This window comes from Nelumbo lutea, chromosome 5 (genome assembly GCF_056320005.1).
Source record: "Nelumbo lutea isolate HS-2025 chromosome 5, American lotus-T2T, whole genome shotgun sequence".
Taxonomy (NCBI): Eukaryota; Viridiplantae; Streptophyta; class Magnoliopsida; order Proteales; family Nelumbonaceae; genus Nelumbo; species Nelumbo lutea.
The window spans coordinates 15,254,291-15,280,628 of NC_142688.1; the positions used below are offsets into that span (position 1 = coordinate 15,254,291).

The 26,338-nt window shown below is 38.5% G+C and overlaps 1 protein-coding gene and 3 long non-coding RNA genes across 6 annotated transcripts; 3 read left to right on the forward strand and 1 right to left on the reverse strand.

The window, feature by feature from the left end:
- The first annotated feature begins 10,676 nt into the window (after positions 1–10,676).
- Positions 10,677–12,469, forward strand: LOC148850551 (peroxidase 17-like). The gene is made up of 3 exons (XM_088944254.1): positions 10,677–11,283; positions 11,378–11,569; positions 11,717–12,469. Exons 1-3 carry the CDS (start codon positions 11,050–11,052, stop codon positions 12,308–12,310), a joined length of 1,020 nt encoding a protein of 339 aa, XP_088800380.1. The 5' UTR covers positions 10,677–11,049; the 3' UTR covers positions 12,311–12,469.
- A 275-nt stretch (positions 12,470–12,744) lies between these two features.
- LOC148850552 (uncharacterized) lies at positions 12,745–14,512 on the reverse strand. Its single transcript, XR_016099114.1, has 2 exons — positions 13,993–14,512; positions 12,745–13,147 (listed from the first exon to the last, which is right to left on the reverse strand). It is a non-coding gene; the product is annotated as an uncharacterized LOC148850552 (long non-coding RNA).
- Positions 14,513–14,552: 40 nt separating this feature from the next.
- Positions 14,553–19,253, forward strand: LOC148850553 (uncharacterized). Its single transcript, XR_016099113.1, has 2 exons — positions 14,553–14,842; positions 18,479–19,253. It is a non-coding gene; the product is annotated as an uncharacterized LOC148850553 (long non-coding RNA).
- A 2,908-nt stretch (positions 19,254–22,161) lies between these two features.
- LOC148850554 (uncharacterized) lies at positions 22,162–25,816 on the forward strand. 3 transcript variants are annotated; one of them, XR_016099116.1, is made up of 7 exons: positions 22,164–22,862; positions 22,961–23,376; positions 23,502–23,576; positions 23,656–23,803; positions 23,895–24,011; positions 24,109–24,272; positions 24,369–25,816. It is a non-coding gene; the product is annotated as an uncharacterized LOC148850554 (long non-coding RNA). The 3 variants fall into 3 exon arrangements; XR_016099117.1 differs by having other exon boundaries at positions 22,162–22,862; positions 22,942–23,376; positions 23,656–24,011; XR_016099115.1 differs by having other exon boundaries at positions 22,165–22,862; positions 23,656–24,011.
- Positions 25,817–26,338: the final 522 nt, after the last annotated feature.

The window sequence follows — 26,338 nt, forward strand, 5'->3', positions numbered from 1 at the left end:
AAATAGCTAATCATAATTGAATTTATCCATTTGTCTGGATAGGACAAAAAAAAATCCATAAATAAACTCAACATTTAACATGGTGATAAATCTTCCTCTTTCAATTCCATTTAATTAAGTGGTCAAGCCATCTTTCTTCGTTTCACAAGGGAGTTAACCCTACAATCTCTCAATGTTGGAGGTATGTATCTTAAATTTACAATTACTAAAGGAGCCGATTTCATGGGTACATAAGATGAAGGGAAATGATTCAATTAGCTTTGAAAAAGTGTTTAAGAATTCAGAGATCTGCGATGTCTCGTCCATGCTGTGAAATTCCATCCATTAATGAATACAATGTTGTTGACAATACAAGAAGGATCTCCATTAAGCTCCCTACTTGATCAACATCTAAGAGGTTGTTCTATAACTTCACTTATGCCTCAGATAGCAAATGCATTACTATCTTGAGCCTGGTCCTTCCTAGATGCACCTCCAATAGTCACCGATGATCTGGATCTGGTGGAATGGCAATGAGTGGAAGAAGGTGTAGATGGTGATGGTGATGAAGCATCGGCTCCTACAAGTGTTGTACCAGGCTCAGAATTTCCTGAAGATGCCAAGGGTTTCTATGCAGGTTCATCACCTCGTTGAACTCTTGGCCAAGGAAATTCTTCTACACCAACTAAACTTGCAAGGAGATCAATCAACACAATGTTTGACGAATAATCACAAAGAGATTTGTGTCCTTGAGCTCTACAAAGATGTAGCTTGTATGGCTGAGCCAATGCACTCAACCCGGATGAGAAATGTGCACTTCCACTGGACAACCTAGAGGAATGGCTCAGTACAACTGGAAAACGCTCCAAAGACGACAGGGAATTTTGAAGATTCTGAACCAAGACAGTAATATGAGTTTCATTCCCTTCATTAACACCAGCAGGAAGAGCAACAGAAATAAAAGACTTGAATCTTTTAAGTGCTTGTTGTTGAAACCTAGGCAAATTAGCTTCTAATATTCTCTCCCTGGAAAAGGTTCCACAAGAAAAGTAGTTCAGCAAAGCTGCAACAACTCCGCTACCAATGAACTCAAATGTGGAAACAACATCTCCTTTACTCAGTTTTGCTAGCATCTCAGATATCACTCCAATCAAGTGCTCCTCTGTATTAGTTGAAAGGTCAACTAGGTGAGGCCATACGCCTTTAATTTACCCTTTGATTTAGTCTTTTGATCATCAACACAAGCATTCTATTAGACAGTCTATGCCCTTAACTCCAATCAGAATGATGCACATTATGACATTTAATGTTAATGAATAAAGTACATATTTGATTCATGTTATTATGGTGTGCTTCGTGTAATACCCATAAGCTGGACACATATGAGACTTGTGTTAGTTTAGAATCTTCACAACCGTTGAATAGATCTGGGGAGATTTATCCTACCAAAGCTAATATTGATGTGCCACTAAGTTGGTTGGGGTAGCTTGTCTCAGCTGCTAGGGTGAGACACGAGGTACATGCAGTATGGGTTTTCTTGAAACCCTGAACCGGACCAAAATTCCAGTATTGCCCTGGACCTTGGAGATAGATGGGCAAAACTGAAATGTTACGCCTGACTCCTAGACTCGATTATGATACTGCACTAGAACCTAGGTATGTTGGAACAGTCCAAGAATTCATCTAAGTGGGTGATCATAGTGACAAGATCAACCCCTTTGCCAAACAAAGTGAATGATTAGGGATGCATTCTCTCTGATGGAAACCAAAGCTGCCGGCAGCCGATTTCAACCGTTGAAATTTGTTTTTGCAAAACACACATACACACACACACATATATATATATTTGCAAAATATTATAATTCCCGGGATCCATGTGAGTAGAGAGTGCAGCATTGTTCCTTGTAGTCGATGGAGAGGTCCTCTCTTGTCGGGTAGTGTTTAATCATTATGGGCTAAGAGTTTAAGTGTAAGACCATTGGGGGTAATGCTTGATGGACTCATCTTGCATCTGCCCACAGTCCTTGGGTTTTATAAGGTGGTTTGACCCATGGACCATTTAGTATAAATGTTGGGCCCATTAAGAGTCCATAGTGATGGACTCAAGGGTTCACTGTCTTCTGCAGTGAATTCGGCCAGGCCTTGTAATAGAGGCTGGGCTGAACCCATGTGGCTGATGTGTAGATCAATGTTTGAGTCCCACACCATACAAGGATACCCAACTGGGCAGCAGTTTGGAGGATAAGTGAGCACATGGACTTAATGGGCCTAAAGCCCAATTCGATCTGGTTTAATATGATTAATTAAAGAATAGCGGTTCTGGAATTTAGATCAGCAGATAGGATAAGGGATTGTCCCTATCCACTAAGAGAGTTCAGATCCAAATAAAGATTTGGATTAGGAAACTCCTAATTAGATTAGGAGGGTTGATATTTATCTGCAGATAAGATAAGGGATTATCCTTATCTCTTAAAGAGAGTCAAGATCCAAATACAGGATTTGGATTAGGAAAGTCCTAATGGGATTAGGAGAACCTCTCTTTAAGGCTATAAATAGAGGAGAATGGCGAACCCCAATTCACCTAATCAGATTATTGATTCAAGAGAGAAGACAACTCCAAGTGGACTGACGCCATCTTCTGCTCTTACCTTCTCCTACTATTTCTGCCATAGCTAGTTCGATCTCCACCTGTAAGAGCGATCAAGAAAGGTTCTTGATATCAGCTTTTGGAGAAAAACTTATCTGAAGTCATGCTCACTCGCCCTCCATCAGATTCTTGGTGAAGAATCTGGTTCTTGCTGAATGACCACCATGTTGATTCTACTCCACCCTACACTGTGTCATCTTCAGTGGAAACAGTCTTTGAAGATCTCTTTGGGCGTGAACACCTTCATTGGGAGTTACTACAACTCTGAATCAAGTATATCCCTCTCCTACCTTTTTGGTTTCAGATCTAGTCTGGTTTAGGGTTCAAGATTGATCATTAAAAATGTAGTTTTCTAAAATAGGGAATGTGATTCCCACATGAGAGAGAGAGAAATTTTTGAAAATTTGCCCAACCTACTTGCAGGGTTCGGCCATCCATATGGTGAATCTCTCATCCCTCTGTTAGATAGTGTATGCCCTTAACTCCAATTAGAATGATGTACATTATGACATTTAATCAACACAAGCATTCTACTTCGAACATAAGTTTTTCAAGCATAGAAGGTCATCGGTTACACCGACTTCAGCTGCCTTGCTATTTGCCGAAAAATATTTTATCTTCAAAATCTTTTGCACAAGCACTTACGGTTGTGCAAAGACTAGAATTAACGGTTGCTGATAGCACCTACAACGTGATGGCGGTGAACCAACACTACCAGGTTTAACACTTTTTTATTCTTCCAAGGGATTTACATATGCATTTGAACAACCACTGCGTTGCTGATAGCACCTAGAACGTGATGATGTTCCAGGTATATAATCATTATCTTTTTCAACAGAAGATGATTGGACAATAGTTGTATTTTGAAGAATCAATTGATATAAGTGTATCTACTCACAAACATCTTGGAAAATGTTTCATGAAGCTTTTCCATAAGAATCTCTGCTATCTGAAGGGCAGGAATATTAATACTTGTGGATCTTTCCACGCTAAAACACTGGCTAAGAAACTGGGAGATCAAACAATAGATAACCAATTAAAAAATAATCTTCTTAAATATGAATGACAAAAAAAAAATGCAAACTGAATATTATTTGCATAAAGCATAAATCAATGCAAGAAAGAGTAAAATAATGCAAGTACCTTGATATGTTTGTTACACTTAGTAAAGACTGAATCATATTTGCTAGCTGCGCTAAAATACATCAATTTTCCAATAACCGAGAAACATTTGAGGCGAACTGGACCATTCATACTAGATCCATAGTTTTGCTCGGCAAAAGGGGAGTAAAATAATAAAAAGCATGAACTCTATTATCTATTTAATTGAAGGGACCGATTAAAGCCTCTTAGCACAAAATAAAACCCTTGGAGCAACTAACCTGTATCAGAACAGGAAGAAGATCCATTCCAAATTGCTGCAGGAGCTCAGGTCCAAATGGTTGGGGTCCGTTTAGGAGCAGTTTTGGTAACTGGTATCATCTTGGCTTTCTGGCATGTAGACAATTCTCGGCATCCAAGAGCGATTGGGATTCTTCGCCTTTGCCATGTTGACGACATTCTACACCTACGGAGTGGTGATGCCGGAGTTCTTGCATGAGCGATACATCTTCATGAGAGAGATAGCTTATAACGCATATTGTCGGTCGTCCTATGTCTTATCTCAATCTCAGGGCCTATTTGTTTGCTTTGAAATTTAACTTTTAAAAATGCAATAATTACATTAAGAGGTATATTGGTATTGGTGAATTTTTCTTTCTTCTAAACTTGAATGTAGAGAATGTTGTTCTTAACTTTGAATTTCGATTTCTAAAAATGATTAAATATCTATTTTGACCCTATATATTAAAGTTTTTTTTTTTTTTTTGCTTTTTGGGGGATATCATTGGAAAATAAAAATTTGTATGATTGCCCTTTAAGAGTTAAGAGATAAGAGGAAATGAACAATCCTTTTTCTCTTAAAGTTAAAAGATTTCTCTTAAGAGACAAGAGTTAAGAAGAAACGAACAGACCCTCCGTCTTTGGAAAAACATGGGGAAGAGGGGATGGTCTTATCTACAGCTCTGAGGGGCGGTGACGATATGGAGGGTGAGAGAAAAGCAAGGGGATTAAGGGATGGAAAGAAAGAAAAATCTCGATACGTGTTTGTCATGCAATGGGTATACGTATGAACTGCTTGAGACAAAAAATAAAACCGGTGAGAAGAATGAGACTAATCTAAAGAGGGGATGGAAAGAAAGAAAAATCCCGATACGTGTCTGTCATGCAATGGGTATACGTACGAACTGCTTGAGACAAAAGGGAAAATTGGTGAGAAGAATGAGACATACATTTGTGAGAGACAGGGAGAGCTGTTCAACTACAGTGTTGAATAGTAAGATTCCATTTAGCCAAAGGGGAGGGTGTCCCTTTCGCTGAGATGTGGTGTGAGAGCAGACCAGCAACGATTTTTATATTTTGAGAAATTGGTTGATAGTTGTGACACATGGGTTCAAATTTGAGAGCAGCTACTTTATGCAAAAATATGCCAAAGGTTAGGGCTGTGTCCCTTCTATCCCTCCAAAAACTTCAAATAGCTGGGACTAATTGGGTAATGGTTTTTTAATTTTTGAAAAAAACTCCACTATGAGATAAAACATTACACTAGGCCTGTATACTTGATGGCTAGTATACAGGATATGACTTTAAGCAAAATGGAATGGTAAAACAGGATTCACGTAGCCGACTTCCCACCCCTTATAGTTGAGATAAGGTTTGATGATGATTTGATGATGATATAGATTGGACAACACAAGTCTAAGAATCTCCAGATTACCTAAGATCTCACTTTGGAGAGAATAAAAGGCTAAGTCTATGTTGCATTTGCTGCACCATGCAGTAAAAGATATTGTTAAATTTAAAAGTACAATTTTGTGAAATGTGAACAAAAGAAACGTTATTAGTTGTGATCTAGAGTTAGCGTGCTAACAATATTAGTGAATGCACGGTAGTTGAATTGGGAATACAATTATGGGTTATTTACTTATATATACTTTGTACATTTAAGAAACTATTTATATATATCCTAAGCTTTCCAAAACAACTTATACATATCTTATTGACCTTTCAAACATAAACTCCAACTGATAAGACTTAGGGACTAAATTGTCCTTAACTGTTCATTTAATTTTCAAAGCATGCCATTCTTTCCTCTCTTTTTCTTCTATTTTTTCTTCCTTTCCTTCTTCCTCTCTATCTTTTTATTCTTCTCTGCGCTACAAAAGTTGGAACGTCTACTTACATATACCCTAAGCTTTCAAAAACAACTTATACATATCGTATTGACCTTTCAAACATTAACTCCAACCCATAAGACTCTTAAGGGACTAAATTGTCTTTATTTGATCATTAATTTTCAAAACATGTAATTCTCTCTTCTCTTTTTCTTCTTCCTCTCCTTCTTCCTCTATCTTTTTATTCTTCTCCGCCTTACAAAAGTTGGGACTTCTTCTTCTTCTTCATCTCTTCTTTCTTCTTTCATCTCTTCTTTCTGCACATATCTGCTCCCTCCATTTCTTCTTCCTCCTTGAACATTCTTCCAATGACCCGACAACGAAGATGGTAGAATCGCTTATAGATCTAAACAATCATCCTAGATTTCATCTTCTTTCCTCTTAGTTAAAATTACCTAGATTTAAAAAACGCAAGCAATCCAGCTATGTATTGGATTAAACAAAAGTAGACATGTAAGCTCCAGAATGTAAGCAATCCAACAATGAATCCTCTCTCCTCAAGGAACCTGAACAATAAAGAAGAGGGGATTAGATAGAGGTGGAAACCGGGCTGTGCCGAGCCTGGGGTTTCAGGTCTATGGGTTGACATGGCATGACATGATTGTGTTGTCGTGCCACCTGTGGCCCGTATGCCGGCACAGCACACACACACACACACACATATATATATATAACTTTATTTTTAATTTTATTATTGTATATATAAACAATTGTATACATCAAAATTTATATAAAATTAAATTTTAAGGCTTTTTTTTTTTAATTTTTAGTCTAATTTGTTAATTTACTTTAAATTTTTATTTTTTAAAAAAGTATACATCTCATGGCTTGGCCTTGTATGCAGCTCGGCTTGGCCTTGTCTGTAGCCCAACTTGATTCAAGGCTCAACCCATTGACTAGCCTGGCTTACAGCATGGCATGGGCCCATGTGGGCTGTGCTAAGCCAATACCCCGAAGTATCCCAGGGGAGGGAAGAATAGGGTCTTGTCATGCCAGCCCACCACGGCCCGATTTACACCACTAGGATTAGATCAAAATAGGTGATAGAGATTGGTTGGTTGGGGCTACAAAAATGCTAGAGTCAACCCACTTATTCAACTTTGTTAATCGTTTCAATGTTTTTTGACTTTTTTTTCTATGTTTATTTTTCTAGCCAATGTACATCAAATCTTAGATCATCATTTTTTTGGGGTTTCTTGTTCATCTCAAATTGACGATTGTTATTTTTTTTTGGGGGGTTTCCTGTTCATCTCAAATTGAAATTGAACAGTTTAGGTTTACAACCACTGAGTTTCCTTATTATGACTCAGGCTGTTACTATAGCTCAGGAAGAGTTGTTCGGTTTTGGTTTTTTTTTTTTTTTGTTATAGATTAGGGGAAATATTGGTATTATGAAAGTATTTGGAATAAGGTGTTAATGGCTCTAAACGATGTATTAACAAAAGAAAGTGCATCAAAATTAATAGGACAACTCTATTTGCATTGTTTTCAAATGCAGCCTTAGGTATTAATTCTCATTATTTCATTGAATCATATATCAATTAGCAATTAATATTAATAAAAATAAACGTAACAAAAAATAATTACTTTTATTAATGATAAAAATAAGAACTTTTGCAGAAAAAAATAACAAAATTTTAAAATGACAAAACCAATGATATTTATAAAGTAATAGCCAAATCAGCGATTGGGGAAGAAACCAATTTCTTTTGGACAAAATGGTTCAAAAACAATATAGTAACTTGAAACCAAACCTCCGTTTAATCTCTCAAGGCTGAAAACTCATCTCCCCCAAAATGCCAATCACACGGCGTGGTAGGATAAATTCTCAAGGTTTTCTCTATGTTCTTAATGTTTTGTGTGGAAGAAGGGTTGAGGGTTCTCTTTGTTTTGTATATATATTTTTTCTTACTGAGTTGTGTGGCAAAGGAAGGACTGAGGTTAAGGGTTGAAGGAATGAATGCCTTGTATGTTCTCTTTTAATAAGGGGTAATCATGTCCAACAAGACTAATTTTGTTTTCCATTCACTTATTTGGACATTATTTTGTTAACGTGATTGAATTTGCCAATTTGATATACTTCGTTAATATTTTTGCAAAAATCTTAAAAAATAAATATAAATTTAAAATCAACCGAAAAATAGAATCGTTTTACTATCTGATGGCGAATCAACAATTCATATTATTGTATAGTTCAGCAAACCTGTCCAAACAAACAACTAGGTTCTATAGTTCAGAAAATTAAAATAATCAGCAGTCATACTGTAGGACTTAGTTCATTAGCTGCAAACCCAATAAAAAATCTCTGGTAGCAAAACCAAGGCAGGTGAATCTCTTATCACTGGCCTACAGACACTTGCTGCTTCGATCTTATCTTTAATGGAAAAAGGTGCCCGAGAATAACCTCAGGAGTCAGGAGTGTCATTGAAGCCACATCTTTTTTACTCGACTCGGTTTCAAAAACCAACTGAGGGATAGTTCAGTTGGTGTATTGGATAAATTGTTCCAGGGGTGGCATAATTTTGAATCCTTCTATTATCATCTTTGTAAAGAAAGAGTTGTAGTTGTGATGTTATATACTATTCACTTAAAAGAGTAACGATTCCTATAAAGATGTCAACAATGAATAATACCTAAAAAACTGGGTTTCATAAGAATATAAACATGCTTTAACCTTGTGTACAGAGAAGATCCAGTTAATATTTTGAATGAGTTCATTCAGAGCTTGAATGGGGCCTATTCCAAAGACAAGACATAATGTAGCCTCCTAGTAGGGATCTTGATATAGAAATTTGAAAAAGGAAGAGGCTCTTCGTTCCCTGAATCTGGATTGAATGGCAATTTGGTAGTAGTGAATAGGTGAGCATGACACTGAGGCACATAGATGGCCCACCTAGGGTGCAACTAGGGCGGGCCCAGCCTGAGAATGAGAAAAAATTTGGACTGTTGGGGGCCAACAGCCTATGCTGTTGAAAGAATTTCTGGGAATGCCACATTATCATGAGAATAGGTAAATTAGTAATTCTATATTAATTTATTTTTATTAAAAATCAAAGCATGGGCGTGAAGAGGTGAACTGCCCAGAACATGCCCAGCCCAAAAATTATCTCAACAGCGTATGCTGTCGGGCTCCAACAGCCAAAGTTAACCCTGAGAATGAACCAATCCAACTTGAAATTTTACACGGGCTGGGCTCAGGCCCAAGAAGTTGGGCTTTTTTATTTTTCGGGTTGGGTTTAGGCCTAACCCTCAGATAGTTCGAACCTGACCTGAGCCCGACCCAATTATATACATTTATACATATATATGTGTATATAGGTAAATGTTGCATACATATTTACATATGTATATTAAAATGGGTTCATTAACCAACCAGAGACTGACCCAGGCCCGAGCCTAACCCGAATGCATTAATTTACATAACAGACTGGACTTGAACTGAAAAAATCGGGCTTAATCTCAAGCTCGGGCCTTAAGCCCAAAATTTAGGGCCGGGCCTGGATTTACCATAAACCGGCCCAACCCGCCCGACTTGTACCCCTAAGCCCATCCAAACAGAAGCAACAACATCAAAACTAATAGATGTTAGTAGATCTTTGCACAGATGGAAAGCCGAAATTCATATATAATCTTCTTAACCGACTATCGTCTACCCATATCACATCACTTCAGAGTTTCCTAGCAGAGATGCTAGTCACTCCTCAAGTATTCATTCAGTTTCAGCCTCGCTCTGCTTCTATCATAGACTCACACCCTAGAAATGAAATCGCTCTCCGGGATCCAGCTCATCACAATCCGTCTATTAGAGAAAAAATATACACTGTATTTGGTGATTATGAGGACCGTCTGCGATTCCTCCGGAGTCCTGGCTTACGTCTAAAATCTGCATTAAATGTCTGGGTTTACTTCACCTAGTTGGTCCCCGTCATCAAGATAGCCGAACCCAACTGACGGAGAAATTGAAGTGACCAAGACGATGCCAGCTGGACCACCACCCCACTTTTGGACCGAAATAATTTCTCCATATCGGATATCGGCCCACTACATATAAATAGACAATATAGGTGGTTCCGGTTGGGAGGTCGATTTCCTTTAAAAGAGTAAGACAAATCTCGGAACATTGTGGGTGTTTGATTAATTAATTCAGGTTTATGGGCTTGCTCACACATCTTTCTATTGTGGGTTTGTGCTATATTGGACTTATTTATTTTAGTGCCTCCAAGGTCAAATATGATTAAGACCATAGTCAGAAATTGATGCGATGTGAAAATATGGCAACAGATTTTCATTTTTCTTGTATGGAAATCTTCCAAATCCGTGATATACAAGACATTCGGAACATTATATATGAGACACATTGGTATTGCGCTTTCAAGCCAAGGATTTTGAAATTCTTAGGCTATGTTTAATTTGAAAGAAAAGGGAAGGGAAAGGCAGGGGAAATCTTGTATTATTTTTCTACTTTTTTCTTCAAACCAAACACAAGCTTACGGAATTAGGGAATTGGAACAAAAAAAGGGATGAAGACCACCCGCCCAAAATTTCAGTTTTATCTTGGGTCACAGAAAGGCCCCCACCAACTGACCCACTAGCCGACTACATACAACTATATCCAATACGGGCCCACAAAGAGCCAAGGGATGAATGGACCTAACTACCCGCACCAGCCTAGTCATAGCCAATATCTATTTTTGAATCATAGGGAGACAATTTCACTTTAGTGGGTGTCTCAACTTCAAGGGAGGATATAAATATAAATATAGTAATAACTCTCAAGTCTCCTCAAGTCTCAAGGAATCGTCGTTCGTCCACACCACAGTGTCTAGACTCTATAATGCTTTTTCTTCAATTTAGCTTGCACTTTGTTTGGATGGGTCTCTCATTCTTGCCCTCATTCCCCAAGCGAGATAACAAATTTGGTTCATGGCTGACACGACGAAACCGGCGCATTTAAGAATCTCATCAAAATCTAATCTAATGCGGTGTTATCATGCCTATGCCCATGGCGGCCTCCCATGCCCATGTCCATGCCCATGAGCCCATCCATCCAATTCTTCATCATAAATACAAATAAGCCTATATCCACAAACGCCAACGAGAGCAGAACAGAACAGTACCCCCAACTCAACCACGACTAGCTACGAGATCGAGATGATGTCTGCGTTTCTCATCTCACTCCTTCACATCTCCTTATTCCTCCTCTTCCAAAAGACCGCCATCACTGCTGCTGCAGCAGCAGCCACCCAATTGAGGCCTGGTTTTTACGCTGAGACGTGCCCAGCAGCCGAATCGATAGTAAGGGATGTAATGGTGAAAACCATGAAGAGAGAAATCAGAAATGCTGCCTCGGTCATGCGCTTGCAGTTCCATGACTGCTTTGTTAATGTATCTCACGGCTCTCGCTATATTATTAGAAGTCAACTGCCTTTTCTTCTTCCTTTTTTCATTTTCACTAATCTACAACCACTCTAAAATTCAGGGCTGCGACGCATCTCTCTTACTGGATGACACACCCGATATGCTTGGCGAGAAACTCTCTCTTTCTAATATAAACTCGCTGAGATCCTACGAAGTCATCGATGGGGCCAAGGCAGCCTTAGAGCAGGCCTGTCGGGGCGTCGTTTCTTGCGCAGATATCATAATCATGGCTGCAAGAGATGCCGTTGTATTGGTAACAGTAACACACCCATAATTAACTCGAATTGTTTGTTACCAGCTGCAAGAACTCAATATTCTAGTACTGATTGTTTTAGGTTTTACTTTCCTTCTTGTAATTTCTTTACGAGCCGAGCCGGGATTTTTTATTTTGCTGTTGCAGAGTGGAGGACCCAATTGGGAAGTCAAGCTAGGAAGACTAGATAGCCTAACGGCCAGCCAGGAAGACGCTAACAGGATCATGCCGAGCCCGAGATCAAACGCCAGTTACCTCATCGATCTGTTCAGCCAGTTTAATCTCTCTGTACAGGACCTGGTAGCCCTGTCGGGGTCTCACTCCATCGGCAACGGACGATGCTTCTCTATCGTATTTCGCCTGTACAACCAGTCGGGAACGGGCAGGCCTGACCCGGCCATGGACCCTGAATACAGAGAGAAGCTGGACCGGCTCTGTCCACTGGGGGGAGACGGCAACGTGACAGGAGACCTTGACGCAACTCCCTACGTATTTGATAACCAGTACTTCAAGGATTTAGTCTCCTTGAGAGGCTTTCTAAATTCCGATCAGACACTTTTCTCGTTGGATGCTCGAACTCGAGAATATGTCCAACATTTTAGCCGGGACCAAGAGGCGTTCTTCGCGGCCTTCGTGGAGGGGATGATAAAGATGGGTGACCTGCAGTCGGGCCGACCGGGGGAGGTCCGGAAGAACTGCCGGAAGGTCAACAGCCCGCCTCTTCATGCCTTGCTTAAGTGACTCTTGATCGAGATAGGAGGTGGGAGGAATGGGAAAGTAAGTTATTAAAGGAGATTGCGTATACCCAAAGTCAGTAAATTAAGGAAGGAAATGTATTGTTTTTGTAAGCTATTGCCTGAATATTATTAAAGAAACCAAGGAATTTGGCGTGGTAAAAAACACTAAAAGGGGCAGACAATGAGTGAATAATGGGTTACGAATTGGTTTTCTCTGTTGCTTATACTTTATTCAAGTGTTTATCAATCAATTTTCTCCGTCAAATCTTCTTGATTACGATATCGCAATACTGTAGGTTCTCATCGTCAAAATGACATCTTCAAAACGATTGAATGGTTGGTGGATGGGAATATATATTTGTGACGATGTTCGAGTTGAGGTGGATTAACAGGAAGGGAAAGGAAGAGGAGCATTCCGATTCCGACGCTCAAGTCAAATAGTCAATCGAGAATGAGATTGGCATGTCCTTATTAAAATACCTGCGAGGAGTTATACACTTCACTTTGTGGGACACGTGGTGTCTTGAGATTCCGGGAGTTGGTTTCATACTTATTGCAGGAAGGAGGTTGGACTGGGTCAGCATTTTGCCACGTGTTCTTCCTCCGTGGCGTTCACCAGTCATCCTCGGATCCACGGTGATTGGTCATGTGCCATACTGTCCTCCATGCTACCCATTCTGAATAGCTCGGCCAAGTGTTGCTTACGTCAACTCACGTGGCAATTCAATCGGAGTGGTTTATGCCCCCATTAATTTGTAAGACGACTTGAGAGGAAGTGAGCAAGTGATCGAGATCCTCTGGAACTGTTTTTTGTGTTTGTTTTTTACTTTCTGTGACGAATCTGCGTGGGAGGAGACAGAAATGGAGATTAAGTATGGACTGATCAAGAACCCAGAGAAGAGCAAAGGAGCTCTCACATAAACTATTAAACGTTTCAGGCGTTATAGAGGAAATCACGAATATGTGGTGGGGGGTTAAGGAAGAGATATTTTTTGAAAGAGCAAGTGAGAATTTGCTATGGATTTTCTTTACCAGAGAAAATGACAAGAAACAAGTGTTGAGGGATGAACTATGGATGGTGAAAGAATATTCTCTTATTTTGAAAGAATACCCAGATGATATATTACTATCTTAAGTGCAGTTGAACACTATCAATCTGTGGGTAAGAATACTAGACATCCCCATAGGGTATAGAACTAAAGAAACTGGAACTTTATTGGCGCAGGAAGCAGGGAAAGTGCTGGAAACAAGGCCTGAAGAAGACAGAAGGAAGAAAAAGAAAGAAGAGCGGAACATGGGGTTGAGGGTTAGAGTGAGGGTTGATATCAGGAAACCATTAATGTTGGGTGCTAAAGGAACTCTAGAAGATGGAAAGGAGAAATGGTTTCCTTTCCAATATGAGAATCTGCCAATCTTCTGCTACAAATGTGAAGGACTTGGAGATATGGAAAGAGGGTGCTTTGAAGATTTGGATAATACCAAATCAATAGAAATGTTAATTGCAAATTTGGATGAACAAAGTTTGGAGGCGTCTAAAGTGTTGACTGGCTATGGTCCATGGCTGAGAGCTAGAGTTGGGCAAGAAGATCACCGTTTCTTAAATCTTGAAAAGAAGAGGAAAGATCAAAGGGAGAAGAAAACAGATACTCAGATTCAGTAGGAAGAAGCACAAAAAAGGGAAGTAACCTTGATGAAGCCAAGAAATGAGACTCCTGAAACCAGATTGGTAGCTGAGGGCGAAGCTAGAACTGAAACCGGTGAAGCAAAAGGAAGATGGATCAGAAATTCAAACAAGCACCAGAACTCTAGTTAGAAGAAGACTGTTTTCTAAAGATCTTGGCAAAGATGGGAAGGCAATTATGGAAGGAGTTCGCTGGAATCTCAACGTCATTCTGTCACCTGCAGCCTTTTTCCGGCGAGGAAGCTCGAGTAGAGGTGATGAGGCGTGGAGTAGAAAAAACCTCAATCCCAGCCGAGGAAGTTTTTCCCTTCCAGATACTTTGCAAGCAACAAGATGGAGCTGAGTCCTGAGATCAACAGAAAAGGAAAGATGTGTCTAACCTTACACGTCTTACCTGATATGGATATGGAGGAGGATGGTGGCGTAGAGAAGAAAGAAAAGCAGTTTTCCTATTTTGGAGAAATAACAAAAGGGGAACCAGAGGTTTCGTATGAGGCTGGAGATCTAGTTTTAGGAGGAGCAGACAACAGAAACATAATAAGAGAAGAAATAAGAGAGGACGAGATGGGTATGGGCAAGAAGGATGACCCGAGTAACCCGGATCTAAACCCGCATCAAAAAGGGGGAAAATGCCCTAGCACCTCATCTGTTCGCAAAACCAGTAGAGAAAAGAGGAGCAGACCGCCGAATATGGAAGAAAAAGAAGAAGGAGCAAAGCGCAGAAAGAAAGATCAAGAGGACAAAGAACATGGGCTGGAAGGCATAGAAGGGGAGATCCTCAGCTAGTTCAAGAGAGATATTGATCAGCAAACACCAATGACTACAAACTAGATCTGGACGGCGAACTGTGAACAGGTATGTCGAACCCAGGAAAAAGATAATGTGATACATTTCTCTTACTATGATGATCAGTCAGTAGATATGTTGAAAATTTCAAATTCACTTTTTGGTACAACAAAGATCTCTCCTAACCCAAAACCATATGTATGTTTCAACCGAAAGAAAGAAAATGGAAGGAAAAAATGTAAACAGAACAAAAAAGGGAAAAAAAAAAGATGAACATATCTCAAAAAGAGAAAACAGTAATAAGATGAGCACAGAAAGAAAAGAAATAGGAGAACAACTTTTGAAAAGAAGATGCAGTAATAAGATGAGCATAAGAAGAAAAGGATTAGAAAGAAAAAGTAGTCTGTGGAGAATAAATTTAAAGAACTTTTTACAAAGTTAAAACAAGAAGAAAAATGGCAGAAACAATAAATCTGAGAATAGGAGAAATAAAATTAATGGAGCTAGGGATACAAAATTTTTCCCATCATTGGAAAGAAAATGTAAAATAAAAAATAAGAGAAAAGAACACCAAAAAATTTCAAAAATTCTTAGGTTTTAACTGCTTAAAAAATGTGAAATTGTTTGGGCTTGCGGGAGTTGACCCAGAACAACTCCCTCTGTGAAAATGAAATTCCTCTGCTGGAACTACCAGGGAGTGGGTTCCCCCTTGACAGTTCGATCAGAAAAAGAGGCCCAGAGAAAGAATAAAGCTCAAATTATCTTCCTTTGTGAAACTAAATGCAGTCTATTAGATTGTAAGAATCTCTTTAAATGCTGGAAGAATTAGAACTGCTGGGGTGTTGATGCCAGGGGTTTAGCAGGAGGTCTAGCTCTATTCTAGGATGAAAGTCTAAATATCCAAGTCTTACCAGTAGATAAAAACCTAATTCACACCAAAATAACTGAAGAAATCAATAATAAAGAGTGGAACTGTACCTCCATACGTGGAGAGCCTGAAAGGAGTAAAAGAATGCAATTCATTGGAAAAACAAATTACTTAGCTGATAGAACAAGGGGGTCTTGGTGTTGTATTGGTGATTTTAATATGCTATTTAACTTGGATGATAAAGTAGGGGGTAAAGCAATTAGGGTTGGTGAAGTTAGGAGAAATAGAGTTATCATGCATGACTAGGGTTGAGAAGAAATCCTGAGTTCAGGGCCGAAATATACTTGGAATAATAAAAGGGACAAGGAAGCAAATATAAAAGAAAAATTAGACAGGGGACTATGTAACTTAGAGTGGAAAGAAAATTTCCTTGATGCAAAAGTTATTGTCCTTACAAACCATGGTTCTGATCACCTTCCAATATGCCTAGACACCAACCCAATATCTTTCAAAATCAGGAAGCCATTCAGGTTTGAAGAAATGTGGCTTACTCATTCAAACTGTGCAGAGGTTATTAAGGAAGCTTGGACTGAAAAGCAAAGCAACTAAACTGAGTTCATTGTTCAAAAAAATGTGGAGATTTAAGTAGGATTCTAAGGAATTGGAACAAAAAAGAATTTGGGAAGGTTCAATGGTGGCTTGAAAGCCTCAGAGGAAAGCTTACTATGGAGAGAGAAATGAACGGGTCAAATTATGACCAAGAAAAGATCAATCAAATTGAAAAGAATTTAGATGAATGGATAAGAAGGGAAGAAATCATGTGGGCTTAGAAAGTTAGGGTAAATTGGATTAACTTTGGTGATAGGAATACAAGGTTTTTCCATAACCAAACAATCAAAAGAAGAGCAAAAAATAGGATTTTAAAGCTAAAAAACGAAATTGGAGAATGGATTGAGGGACAAGAAAATATAAAAAAAAATAATGGAAAATAATTTCTAGCAAATTTATACTTCCTCTTGTCCCATAAAAATTGGAATAGCCATGCAAGGAATCCAACCAGTAATAAATGAAGAAACCAATGAAAGCTTTGAAAAGGAGGTATCGGAAGAAGAGATTAAAGAATCCTTGTTCCAAATGGCCCCCAGGAAAGCTCCGGGGCCAGATGGATTCTCAAACCTCTTGGATCATGAGTTGTGTTTCCATAGTTACTTACCAGGTCTTAGTAATGGCTCCCCTTCAAAGAAAATTTGCCCTCAAAGGGGCTTAAAACAAGGGGGTCCTCTGCCCCCTTACCTCTTTCTCTCGTGCTCAGAAGTCTTCTCATCCATTATTAAACAAAAAGTGACCCAAAAAGAATTCTCTAGCATCAAAAGCAAATTTTAAGGAGGCTATTACTCTATTGGAAGCCATCCCCCTCTTTGAGAGAGCCTCTGGGCAACGGGTGAATTACCAAAAATTTGACGTTTTCTATAACAATAACACGCACCCCAAATTGAAAAAGATGGTTTCACATGTGCTAAAATTTAAAAAAGTGGACAAACCATCTATCTATTTGGGATCTCATCCTCTTGATAATAGGAAAAAGAATCAGATTTTTGAATATCTTGTTGAGAGGGTCTCAAATAAAGTCAAAGGTTGGGGGGGATCTCTGCTATCTCAAGCAGGAAAAGAAGTCCTTGTAAAATCAGCCTTGACTTCTATCCCAACCTACTGCATGTCTTGCTTCCTACTCTCTAAGAGCATTTGTAGCTCTTTAACAAAAAGCCAAAAATCCTTCTAGTGGGGAGATAAAGAAGATAGGAGAAAAATAAGATGGGTAAACTGGAATAAAATCTGTAAAAACAAATCAAATGGGGGGTTAGGTTTCAGAGATCCTAGTGCTTTAACATTGCTATGCTTGCCAAACTAGCATGGAGGCTTTGTTCTGATACCACAAGCTTATGGGCAAGAGTTCTAAAAGAAAAATATTATCTTGAGCACCTTTTTACCCATGCAAAGTTCAGAAGCCAGGCTCATGGGGGTGGAGGAGCATTTTTGAATGAAGGAAAATTTTGGAAAAGAGTATCTTTTGGAAAGTGGGTAGTGGCACCAGTATTAAAATTTGGGATGATCTATGGATTCCAAACATAAATGGTTTCAAATTAATGGGGCTAATGCAAAAAAATAGTGAGAAACTTCGAGTGACAGATTTAATTAATCAAGATAATAGAAGTTGGAACATTGAAATGATAAATTCCTGTATTTCCCCTGCATTTGCCCAAAAAATCATAGAAATGGAGATTCCTTCAAATCCATGGGATGATAAATTAATTTGGCTAGGGAGTAAGAATGGAAAAATCTCAGATAGGTCTGCTTATTTCCTAGTGAAACAAATACAAGAAGAAAATCTAGAAAATAATGAGGAATCAATACAAAATAAAAAATTTTGGAAACTTGTTTGGGGTCTCTCAATTGAACCAAAAATCAAACATTTCCTTTGGAGATGCTATGTCAATGGACTAACAGTCAAAGAAAATGTTGCTAAAAGAGGATTAGAAAACTCTAGTATTTGTGAAAGATGTGGAAAAGACTGAGTCAATTCTATATGCTCTGCTCTTGTGTGATAAGCCAAGATGCATTTGGTTGGGCTTGGGCTGTGGCATCAATCCAAACTATGGCCAAAATTTTTCAGTTTTCAAAGATTGGTTAATGAATATATTCCTCCAGCTAGGAAAAACCCCTCGGGACAAATTAGCATAAATTGGTTTAGTGTTATGGGGAATTTGGAAAGATAGGAATACATATTACTTTGAAAATGAAAATTCAAATCCTCTTGTAGTTATCTCCTTCATTTGTAGGTCAATAGTGGAGATATATCATTTCTGGCAGTAGAGAGTAGAAGGCACTTCCTAGACTAGACAGATCGAGAAGAATTCTTTTGGTTACCACCAGGTCAAGGGTTTATGAAAATCAATGTTGATGGTGGTTTTTTGGAGGCAACTCCAAGCTTCCTTTGGCTTCATAATTAGAGACTATCAGAGTTGCTGCTGGGGTGCAGGTTTTGGACCAATTAAGGCTTCATCGCCTCTCAAAGCGAAAGCTCAAGCCCTTCTAGAAGCAATCCTTTTTGCAGATAGGATGAATCTTTGAGACCTCTGTTTTGAATCAGATTGTGATTATCTCGTTAAAATGATCAATGCTACAGAAGGTTATGAAGATCCAGATACCATCTTTTGTTGCAAGGATATCCAAAAAGTCATATCTAGAAGGAATTACAAGATTCAGTTCTGCCCGAGGAAAGCATATCAAGCAGCTCATGTGGCGGCCAAATGTGGCTATTCAGGGGTCTTTAAATCCAGCTCTGCAAGTCCTTTTCGTCTCTCTAATGTAATAAATATAGACTGGCTTTTTGTAATCGGACTTATTAGTATGGTGTGCTTGTGTTTTTCTGTTTTTTTCCTTTTACCTTTCTTGTTTCTGTTAACAGTGGAGCCTGTATGTGTATGTGCCGGTCCTTCTTGTTGTTTTCTCTGTATTTTTAATGAAATATTATCAGTTATTCACCCAAAAAATAATCAAGGATACCAATGCCTTTTAATTGTAGCTAAGGGTATCCCAGGTGAAGCATTAATAGGAGGATGCCATCGTAATAACGTTTTGATGAAATGTTCCTCGAGGGATTAAAACTAAGGCTGTCCAATAAAATACACCCCATGACTGTCTGCTTTTTCAATGAGCTTGCCCATCAGATATGGATTTCAAAAGCAAAAACAGAGTGCTTTGTGACTTTGTATTTAAAATAAAGGTAAATTATAAAGACCCCATGTACTATGGGGTCTGTGACAAAGACCCCCTGTATTATGATCATGAGACAAAGACCCTTTTCTGTTAGTTTTTTGTTGAAATCCGTTGTTACAATATTTTCTAATCATTATACTATCCTTGTAATAAAGATAATTAGGAGAAAAATACTATTCATCTTCCTCAACCTCATGATACACGAACAGCGGTAGTACTTCAGATTCCTTCACATTTCTCTCTCTCCTCTCTCTCCTGATTTCTCTTCTTCCCCTTCCCCTTTCTCTACTTTCAACAACAGCAGCTCAATTCCAGGACTATGAGCAAGAAGGCAATTCTCCTACGGCTGAAGTTGAGGTAGTGATCTGCTGTCACCAACCGTTTCTCAGCAGCAAAGTTGACGCCTGGGTCTGAGGTAATGAGGAAATAGCAGTGGGGATGTATGGATTTGCAGCGATCAAAAACATTGCAGTCCACGGCGACCACCACCAAATCTAAGTTCTCCACAATTTCATTTTCCCAGCAGAGCTAAATTCTTCAAGCTGCGACGCTTTATCACTATCTCCTTTAGCTGTACCAAAGGAGTAAGGACTAAGGAGATGAAGTTCTCTACCTAGCACCCCAGATCTTAGTTGTTCTTATATCTTCTTATTTCTTCTATTTCTTATGCATACCATAACTGAAGTTACTCCTTCCGCGGGTTCTGCACATTCACAGGCTATACGAAATGACTAGGATTAACATTAGACGTTTAACAAAAAATACACGAGGACTAAAATGTGACGGAAATTCAAATAAATTACCAGATTTGATTATTGAAATTTTACAATTATGAAGCAACGATAAAATGGAAGTTCACAAATTAATTCCAGTGTGTAATCACCCTCCTAATCTACGTCATTCAGACTTCCAAGATCTAACCAAAACTGGCGTGGTGGGAATAAAGACAGAAGAATAATCGAACACTTCTCCAGGAAATTGAAAGCAGACAGATCTTAAGCAACCGGGGGCCGGAGAACATGATCTTGTGAGGTATCAACTGCAGCGGGTGGCATGAATTGCCACATTGCAACCCCTGGGTAGGAAGCTTGGTGGAGCACTCAGAGTTTTGACTTGCTGTTCCAGCTTCTCTTTCTGTCTTCAGCTCTGTCCTCAGCCTCTGTTTCTCGTCACGAAGTTCATTCAGCATACCAAATTAAAAAGCAACTATGTGTAACAGAAAACAAAGATGCAGTATAATGTCACCCAGTATATTGAAATATCAGCAAATTTAAATTCACCAAACCAAATAAGGTTCAGGAGCCAATAGGAGCCCATAGGCAGATTGCAAATTTGGAAAGTATTGGGTGCTAAACAAAACACATACATAATGTAATGACAAGAGGTATTGAAATAGCAAATTGAACCCCAGGCTTACCTTCAGCTCTTTGATCTTCTCCAGTAAACTCTCATTTGATTCCTTCAGCTTCTGGGCTTCACTTCGCAACTGACTAACCATTCGAACAGCATCAGTCAATATAGCAGCCTTGTCCATCTTGGGTGGCCTTCCAGGTTCCAGGATGGTGACAGCAGATCACGGTCCTGGAATTGGCCTTCCAGCCCCAGGCGTCGACTTTGCTGCTGAGAAATGGTTAGTGACAGCAGATCACTACTTCAGTTTCAGTTGCAGCAGAATCACTTTCTTGCTCATGGTCCTGGAATTGGGCTGCTGTTGTTGAAAGCAGTCTGGGTGTTAATGAAAGAGGAAGAAGAGAAATCGGGGGAGAGAGAAATGTGAAAGAATCTGAGGTATCATTGCTGTTCGTGTGTATCATGAGGTTGGGGAAGATGAACAGTATTTTCAACCAATTGTCCTTATTACAAGGTAGTATGGGGATTACAAAATATTACAACGACAAATTTCAATCAAAAGCTAACGAAAGGGAGTCTTTGTCTCACGGTCATAATATAGGAAAGCCTTTCTCGCAAAATAAGTATAGGGGGATCTTTTTCACATACCCATAGTACAAGGGGGTCTTTGTAATTTACCCTTAAAATAAATAGGAGGGTTATATGAATTTGCATGGCGATGCTATTGCAGCAGGTGTAAAATCTGTTATTTGATGATCAGTTTGGAAGAAGTGCAAATATAAATATACAGTACAAATACAGACAAGATAATACAAAATATAAGGTTTTGCATTCTAAATATTTGTATTTATACTTCTTCCAAACTGAGCTTAAGGGTTGAAAAATCAATGTCTATTTTGATTAGAAGTTGCAATAAAAGACCACGTGCTGCTTTTAGAGATTTCTTCCAGGTACAATTAAGGAATTTCGAAGCAAATTTACCACTATAAAATCGAACTACACGATCTGTTCATTTCATTTTATAAGAAAATAATAAATTAGAGGCCTATAGGGTAATCTTGAGCGTTAATTTATTATGTGATTAATACTTTCTTTTGGTGAAGAATTATGCTTATGAACCAATAATGAGAGAAGGGGTAACTTTCTGCATTAATAACTTATTTTCTACCTCTTCTTCCAAATCTGAATTCTAACTTATTGTTTGGTACCACTGCTATTTATCAAAAAAAAAAAAAAAAACAAAATGCTGTCACGTCAACACTATGTATGTTTTGTAATGGAGACTTGCATTCTGTTTGGTTGAACTGTTTAAAATGAAATGATTTTACTTTCATTTTATTTGGATAATGTGAAACCACGTTTTGAAAGAAATATTTTTGCAATGAGATAATGACATGGGATAGGGGTGTAGATGAATTGGATCATGATCTGATCTTATTTGGTCGAATTTGGATCGCTCCTGTTTGGTTTTTTAGATAATAGAATATGATAAAAAATTGGATCAGATTCAGATCACTCCCATCTGATCTGATATATGCTATATACAATATAGATATATATTATTTATTTATTTATAAATATATTGTTTATATTGTATTTTTGTAAATTTGTTATATTATTTTTTTGGGTAAATAATAAAGATCCCTATACTATGGGGTTTGTGACAAAAACTCTCCCTGTACTTTGTTTTGTGACAAAGACCTCCCCTGTACTATGACCGTGAGAGCCTTCGTCCAAAAAGGCCATTATAATATTTTTTAATCCTCATATTACACTTTAATAAGGACAATTGAAAAAAAAAAAATGTTGTTTATTTTTCCCAACCTCGCCATATACGAACAGCAGTGGATATAATCCCTTCTACCTCAAATTCCTTCACATTTCTTTCTCTCCCCCGATTTCTCTTCTTCCCCTTCCCCTTTATCTCCTCCCCTTTCTTCTTCCAGCTTTCCTCTGTTTTCCGTTCCTCTCAGCCATAACCGCCACAACTCGTGTGCAGCGTTCGAGGCTCAAAGGTCAGGAAAGTTCCCTTCAAATTGTAGGCTTCGTTGGAGAGGAGACTCTGGGCTTGAAGATGGAAAACTTGCTGATGCAGTTCTCTCTCTCTCTCTGACATTCAGTCACCCAAAAGAAAAGTAATTAATCAGATATTTCAAGGAATTTGTGAATTCAGATTCTCTGTTTGCTTTCAGGTGGATCTTGTTGGGGATTGTTATGATGCAGGAGACAATGTCAAGTATGGTCTCCGCATGGCTTTCACCATTACAACGCTAGCCTGGGGTGCCATCTTTTATCGTGCAGAATTACAAGCAGCTGGGGAATTGTACAATGTACAAAACGCCATCCACTGGGGAACAGATCGATTAGATTTATGATGAATTGGAACGTTTTGGCTCTTGGTAAAAAAGTGGGAGACCCAGTTAAAGATCACCGGTGTTGGGTGCGACCGGAAAACATGGATTCCCCGAGAATACTTCTGAAGATCGACAGCAACACCCCTGGTACAGAAATTGCAGTTGAGACAGCTGCAGCATTGGCTGCTGCCTCCATTGTTTTCAGGAAAACAGATCGTTCGTATTCTCGTAAACTCCTCAACAAGGCAAAAGTGGTAATTGAAGAACTACATTTCATCATGAGGGGATGTTGTTTCTTTTAATTTATATGGTTTAATAACCACTTAATTTATTAATTGGACTTGTTTTATTCTTTATCTTGTTGGTCATTGATGTGCAGCTCTCTGTTTTCAAAAGCACATAAAGGAACCTTTGATGGAGAGTGCCCATTCTATTGCTCTTATTCTGGCTAAATGTAATCTCTCCCTTTACCTCTCGGTGTCTGTTTCTGTGTTTCTTTCTTTCAATATCAACATAATTGGGTTAAAATGCAGGAGAAGCTGCCGTGGGCAGCTTCATGGTTATACATGGCTACCATGAAGCCAGTGTTTTTAGAATACATTCAACAGGAAACCATCAGTGCAAGTTGTTGAATTCAGCTGGGATCTCAAATATGCTGAAGCCCAAATCCTTCTATCTGCAGTAAATTAAAAGATCTCTGTCCTTCTAATTATTTTATTCTCCTATTATTTCAGTATATATATATATATATATATATATAATAGAAGCTCAGGTCAGCAGTAGTATTTTGGAGGGGAGAAAAGTCTAGAGAACTTCAAGAAGCAGGCCGACAGCTTTGTATGTTCTGTGCTTCCTGAGAGCCCCTATAAGCAGGTCTACTTCACTCCAGGTTTGTCCCTTGCTACCCAGAGTATCTTAATCAACGCACACCACCATAATTAATCCACTTGAAGCAGCAGCTAATATTAGTGCCTTTGAATTTTCAGGTGGGTTGATTCATCTCAGAGATGGAGCCAACACGCAATATGTTACAGGCACTGCTTTCTTGTTTAGTGTCTACAGCGATGTTCTTGCTAAATACAACCAGAAGGTGGCATGCGGGAGCAAAGAGTTTGACTGAAAAGATCTCATGACGTTCACCAGGAAACAGGTAATGAGATTAATCTCTCTTTGGTCTCTCCTCTCTCGAAGTCTCACGCGCTAACATGCCCAAGCCGGATCAGATTAACTGAATTCTTCTTTGCAGATGGATAATTTGCTTGGGAAAAAACCCATTAGGGAGATCATACATGGTTGGGTTCGGCAACAACCCACCGAAGCAAATGCAAATGTAGCATCGGGGGATGTTGAGAAGCGCGTACCAATCCATGTCGTCTTTCCTTGTCCTCTTCTTTGTAGGAGCCAGATGGACGTTGTAAGCAGCGAGGAACCGATCAGGTGACCTCCTTGGCGGCGTTGGCGTGCTTGATCGCGCCTTCTACGTCCTGGGCCTTAGAACCCTTCTTCCGCAGTGTGTAGGGCTCTATCGCCGAGAGGAACGGAAAACAGAGGAAGGGGAAGGGGAAGAAGAGAAATCGGGGGAGAGGGTGAGAGGGTGAGAGAGAGAGAGAATTTTCCCCACTGTGAAAGAATTGAGGCAGAGAGGATTAGGTCGGGGAAGATGAACATTGCTTTTTCTCAAATTTCCGAATAGTTTTTAAAAGGGTAATATGTAAGGCCTTTTTGGACGAAGGCTAATGAAGGGGGGTGTTTTGTCTCATGGTCATAGTATAAGGGGTTTTTTATCGCAAAATAAAATAAAGGGTATTTGAAATTTACCTTTATTTTTTTTATAAAAACATGTAGGGATGGCAATTTTTCCCAGATATTCATGGGAATCCACTCTAAATGGGGCAGGGATGGGGATGATTTTCTCCTGTTGGGAATGGAGATTGGAAAATTTCATCCCCATTAGTGGGACAAGGAAATCATTCCTCATCACATGGGATCCCCACTAATATATGTATACATACATCTACTATATATTGATATTTTTAAAAATATGTTGAATATGTTTGAATTTTTTCTAATAAGATTGTAAATTTAATTATTTTGTTTTTATTCTTTAAATAAAATAAAAAACAAAAATAAAATGACTAACATTATAAAAAAAATCACGAGGAATGAGGATCCCCACGGGGATGGGGATAACCTTGTCCCCATCCCCGGCCCGCCCCGTTGCTATTCCTGAAAAATGTATATATATGATAAAAATAATTTAAAAAATATTTATATTTATATTTATATTTATTTAAATTGATATATTTTATTTTAACAATTTATTAATTTAAAAAGAAAGCAAATTAGATGAGATCAGATCCGAAAGTCTGACTTATCTTCAGATTGGATCGGATCCACCATGAATAATGTCGGAGTTCGGATACATCATGATTTGAGTCCGATCCGATTCCTTTGCATCCATACATTAATATCTATGAACCATGGAATCTAAAAGAAGGAATGCTCTCTGTTTTCGGGCGACCAACCATCTTATCATGTCACCCAATGCTCTCTGTATTCTTCTCCACCATTAATATGTCACTCAACGCTCTGTTCCATTTTCTGTAAAACATTAATTTCTTCTTCCATGTTTATTTTGATATTCTTGATATTACCCATTTTCTTAATTATAAAATCCCTTTCACTCCTTCTTTAGATTCCATGGTTCATAGATATTATCTTTTTGGGTTAATAGGTTTACGTTTATCTTTTAACTTGTTCTCCTCTAGGCTCTAGTTCTGGGTTCAATTCAATAACTTGTTTCAAAAGTTGCCTTTGTCGAGCACCTTCTCGCATATGATATGAATTAAAAAAAAAAAAAAACTTTAATATATACTTGTTGAAGGAACAAAGTTTTTTTTTTTTTTTTTTTTTTCTGCCATAAGACAGGAATTAAAAGTCAATATGGGTCCAGAAAATAAAATAAAATAATTGAAATGATAAAATTATATTTAATATTTTATAAAGAGGATACTTCTATCAATTTCAAAATATATATTTTAGAGACAGAATTAAAGGTTTTTGTTGCTGAAGGGTTATTACTGTAAAATACCCATTTCGATCTTTTTGTCTCTTAGGTTAGCTCATGGTCGAAGCCTCGAAGGAGGCTATTGGAATGGTTCAAAGCATCGATAACTTGACACACTTTTTTTAAAATTTTTTGATTACTACTGTTTA

Bases quoted from the DNA above. Each gene is read 5' to 3' on its own strand.
- LOC148850551 (XM_088944254.1), top strand. From the start codon at position 11,050: ATGATGTCTGCGTTTCTCATCTCACTCCTTCACATCTCCTTATTCCTC. The intron at 11,284-11,377 runs GTATCTCACGGC...TCTAAAATTCAG, and splicing joins TCCATGACTGCTTTGTTAAT to GGCTGCGACGCATCTCTCTT. The intron at 11,570-11,716 runs GTAACAGTAACA...TTGCTGTTGCAG, and splicing joins CAAGAGATGCCGTTGTATTG to AGTGGAGGACCCAATTGGGA.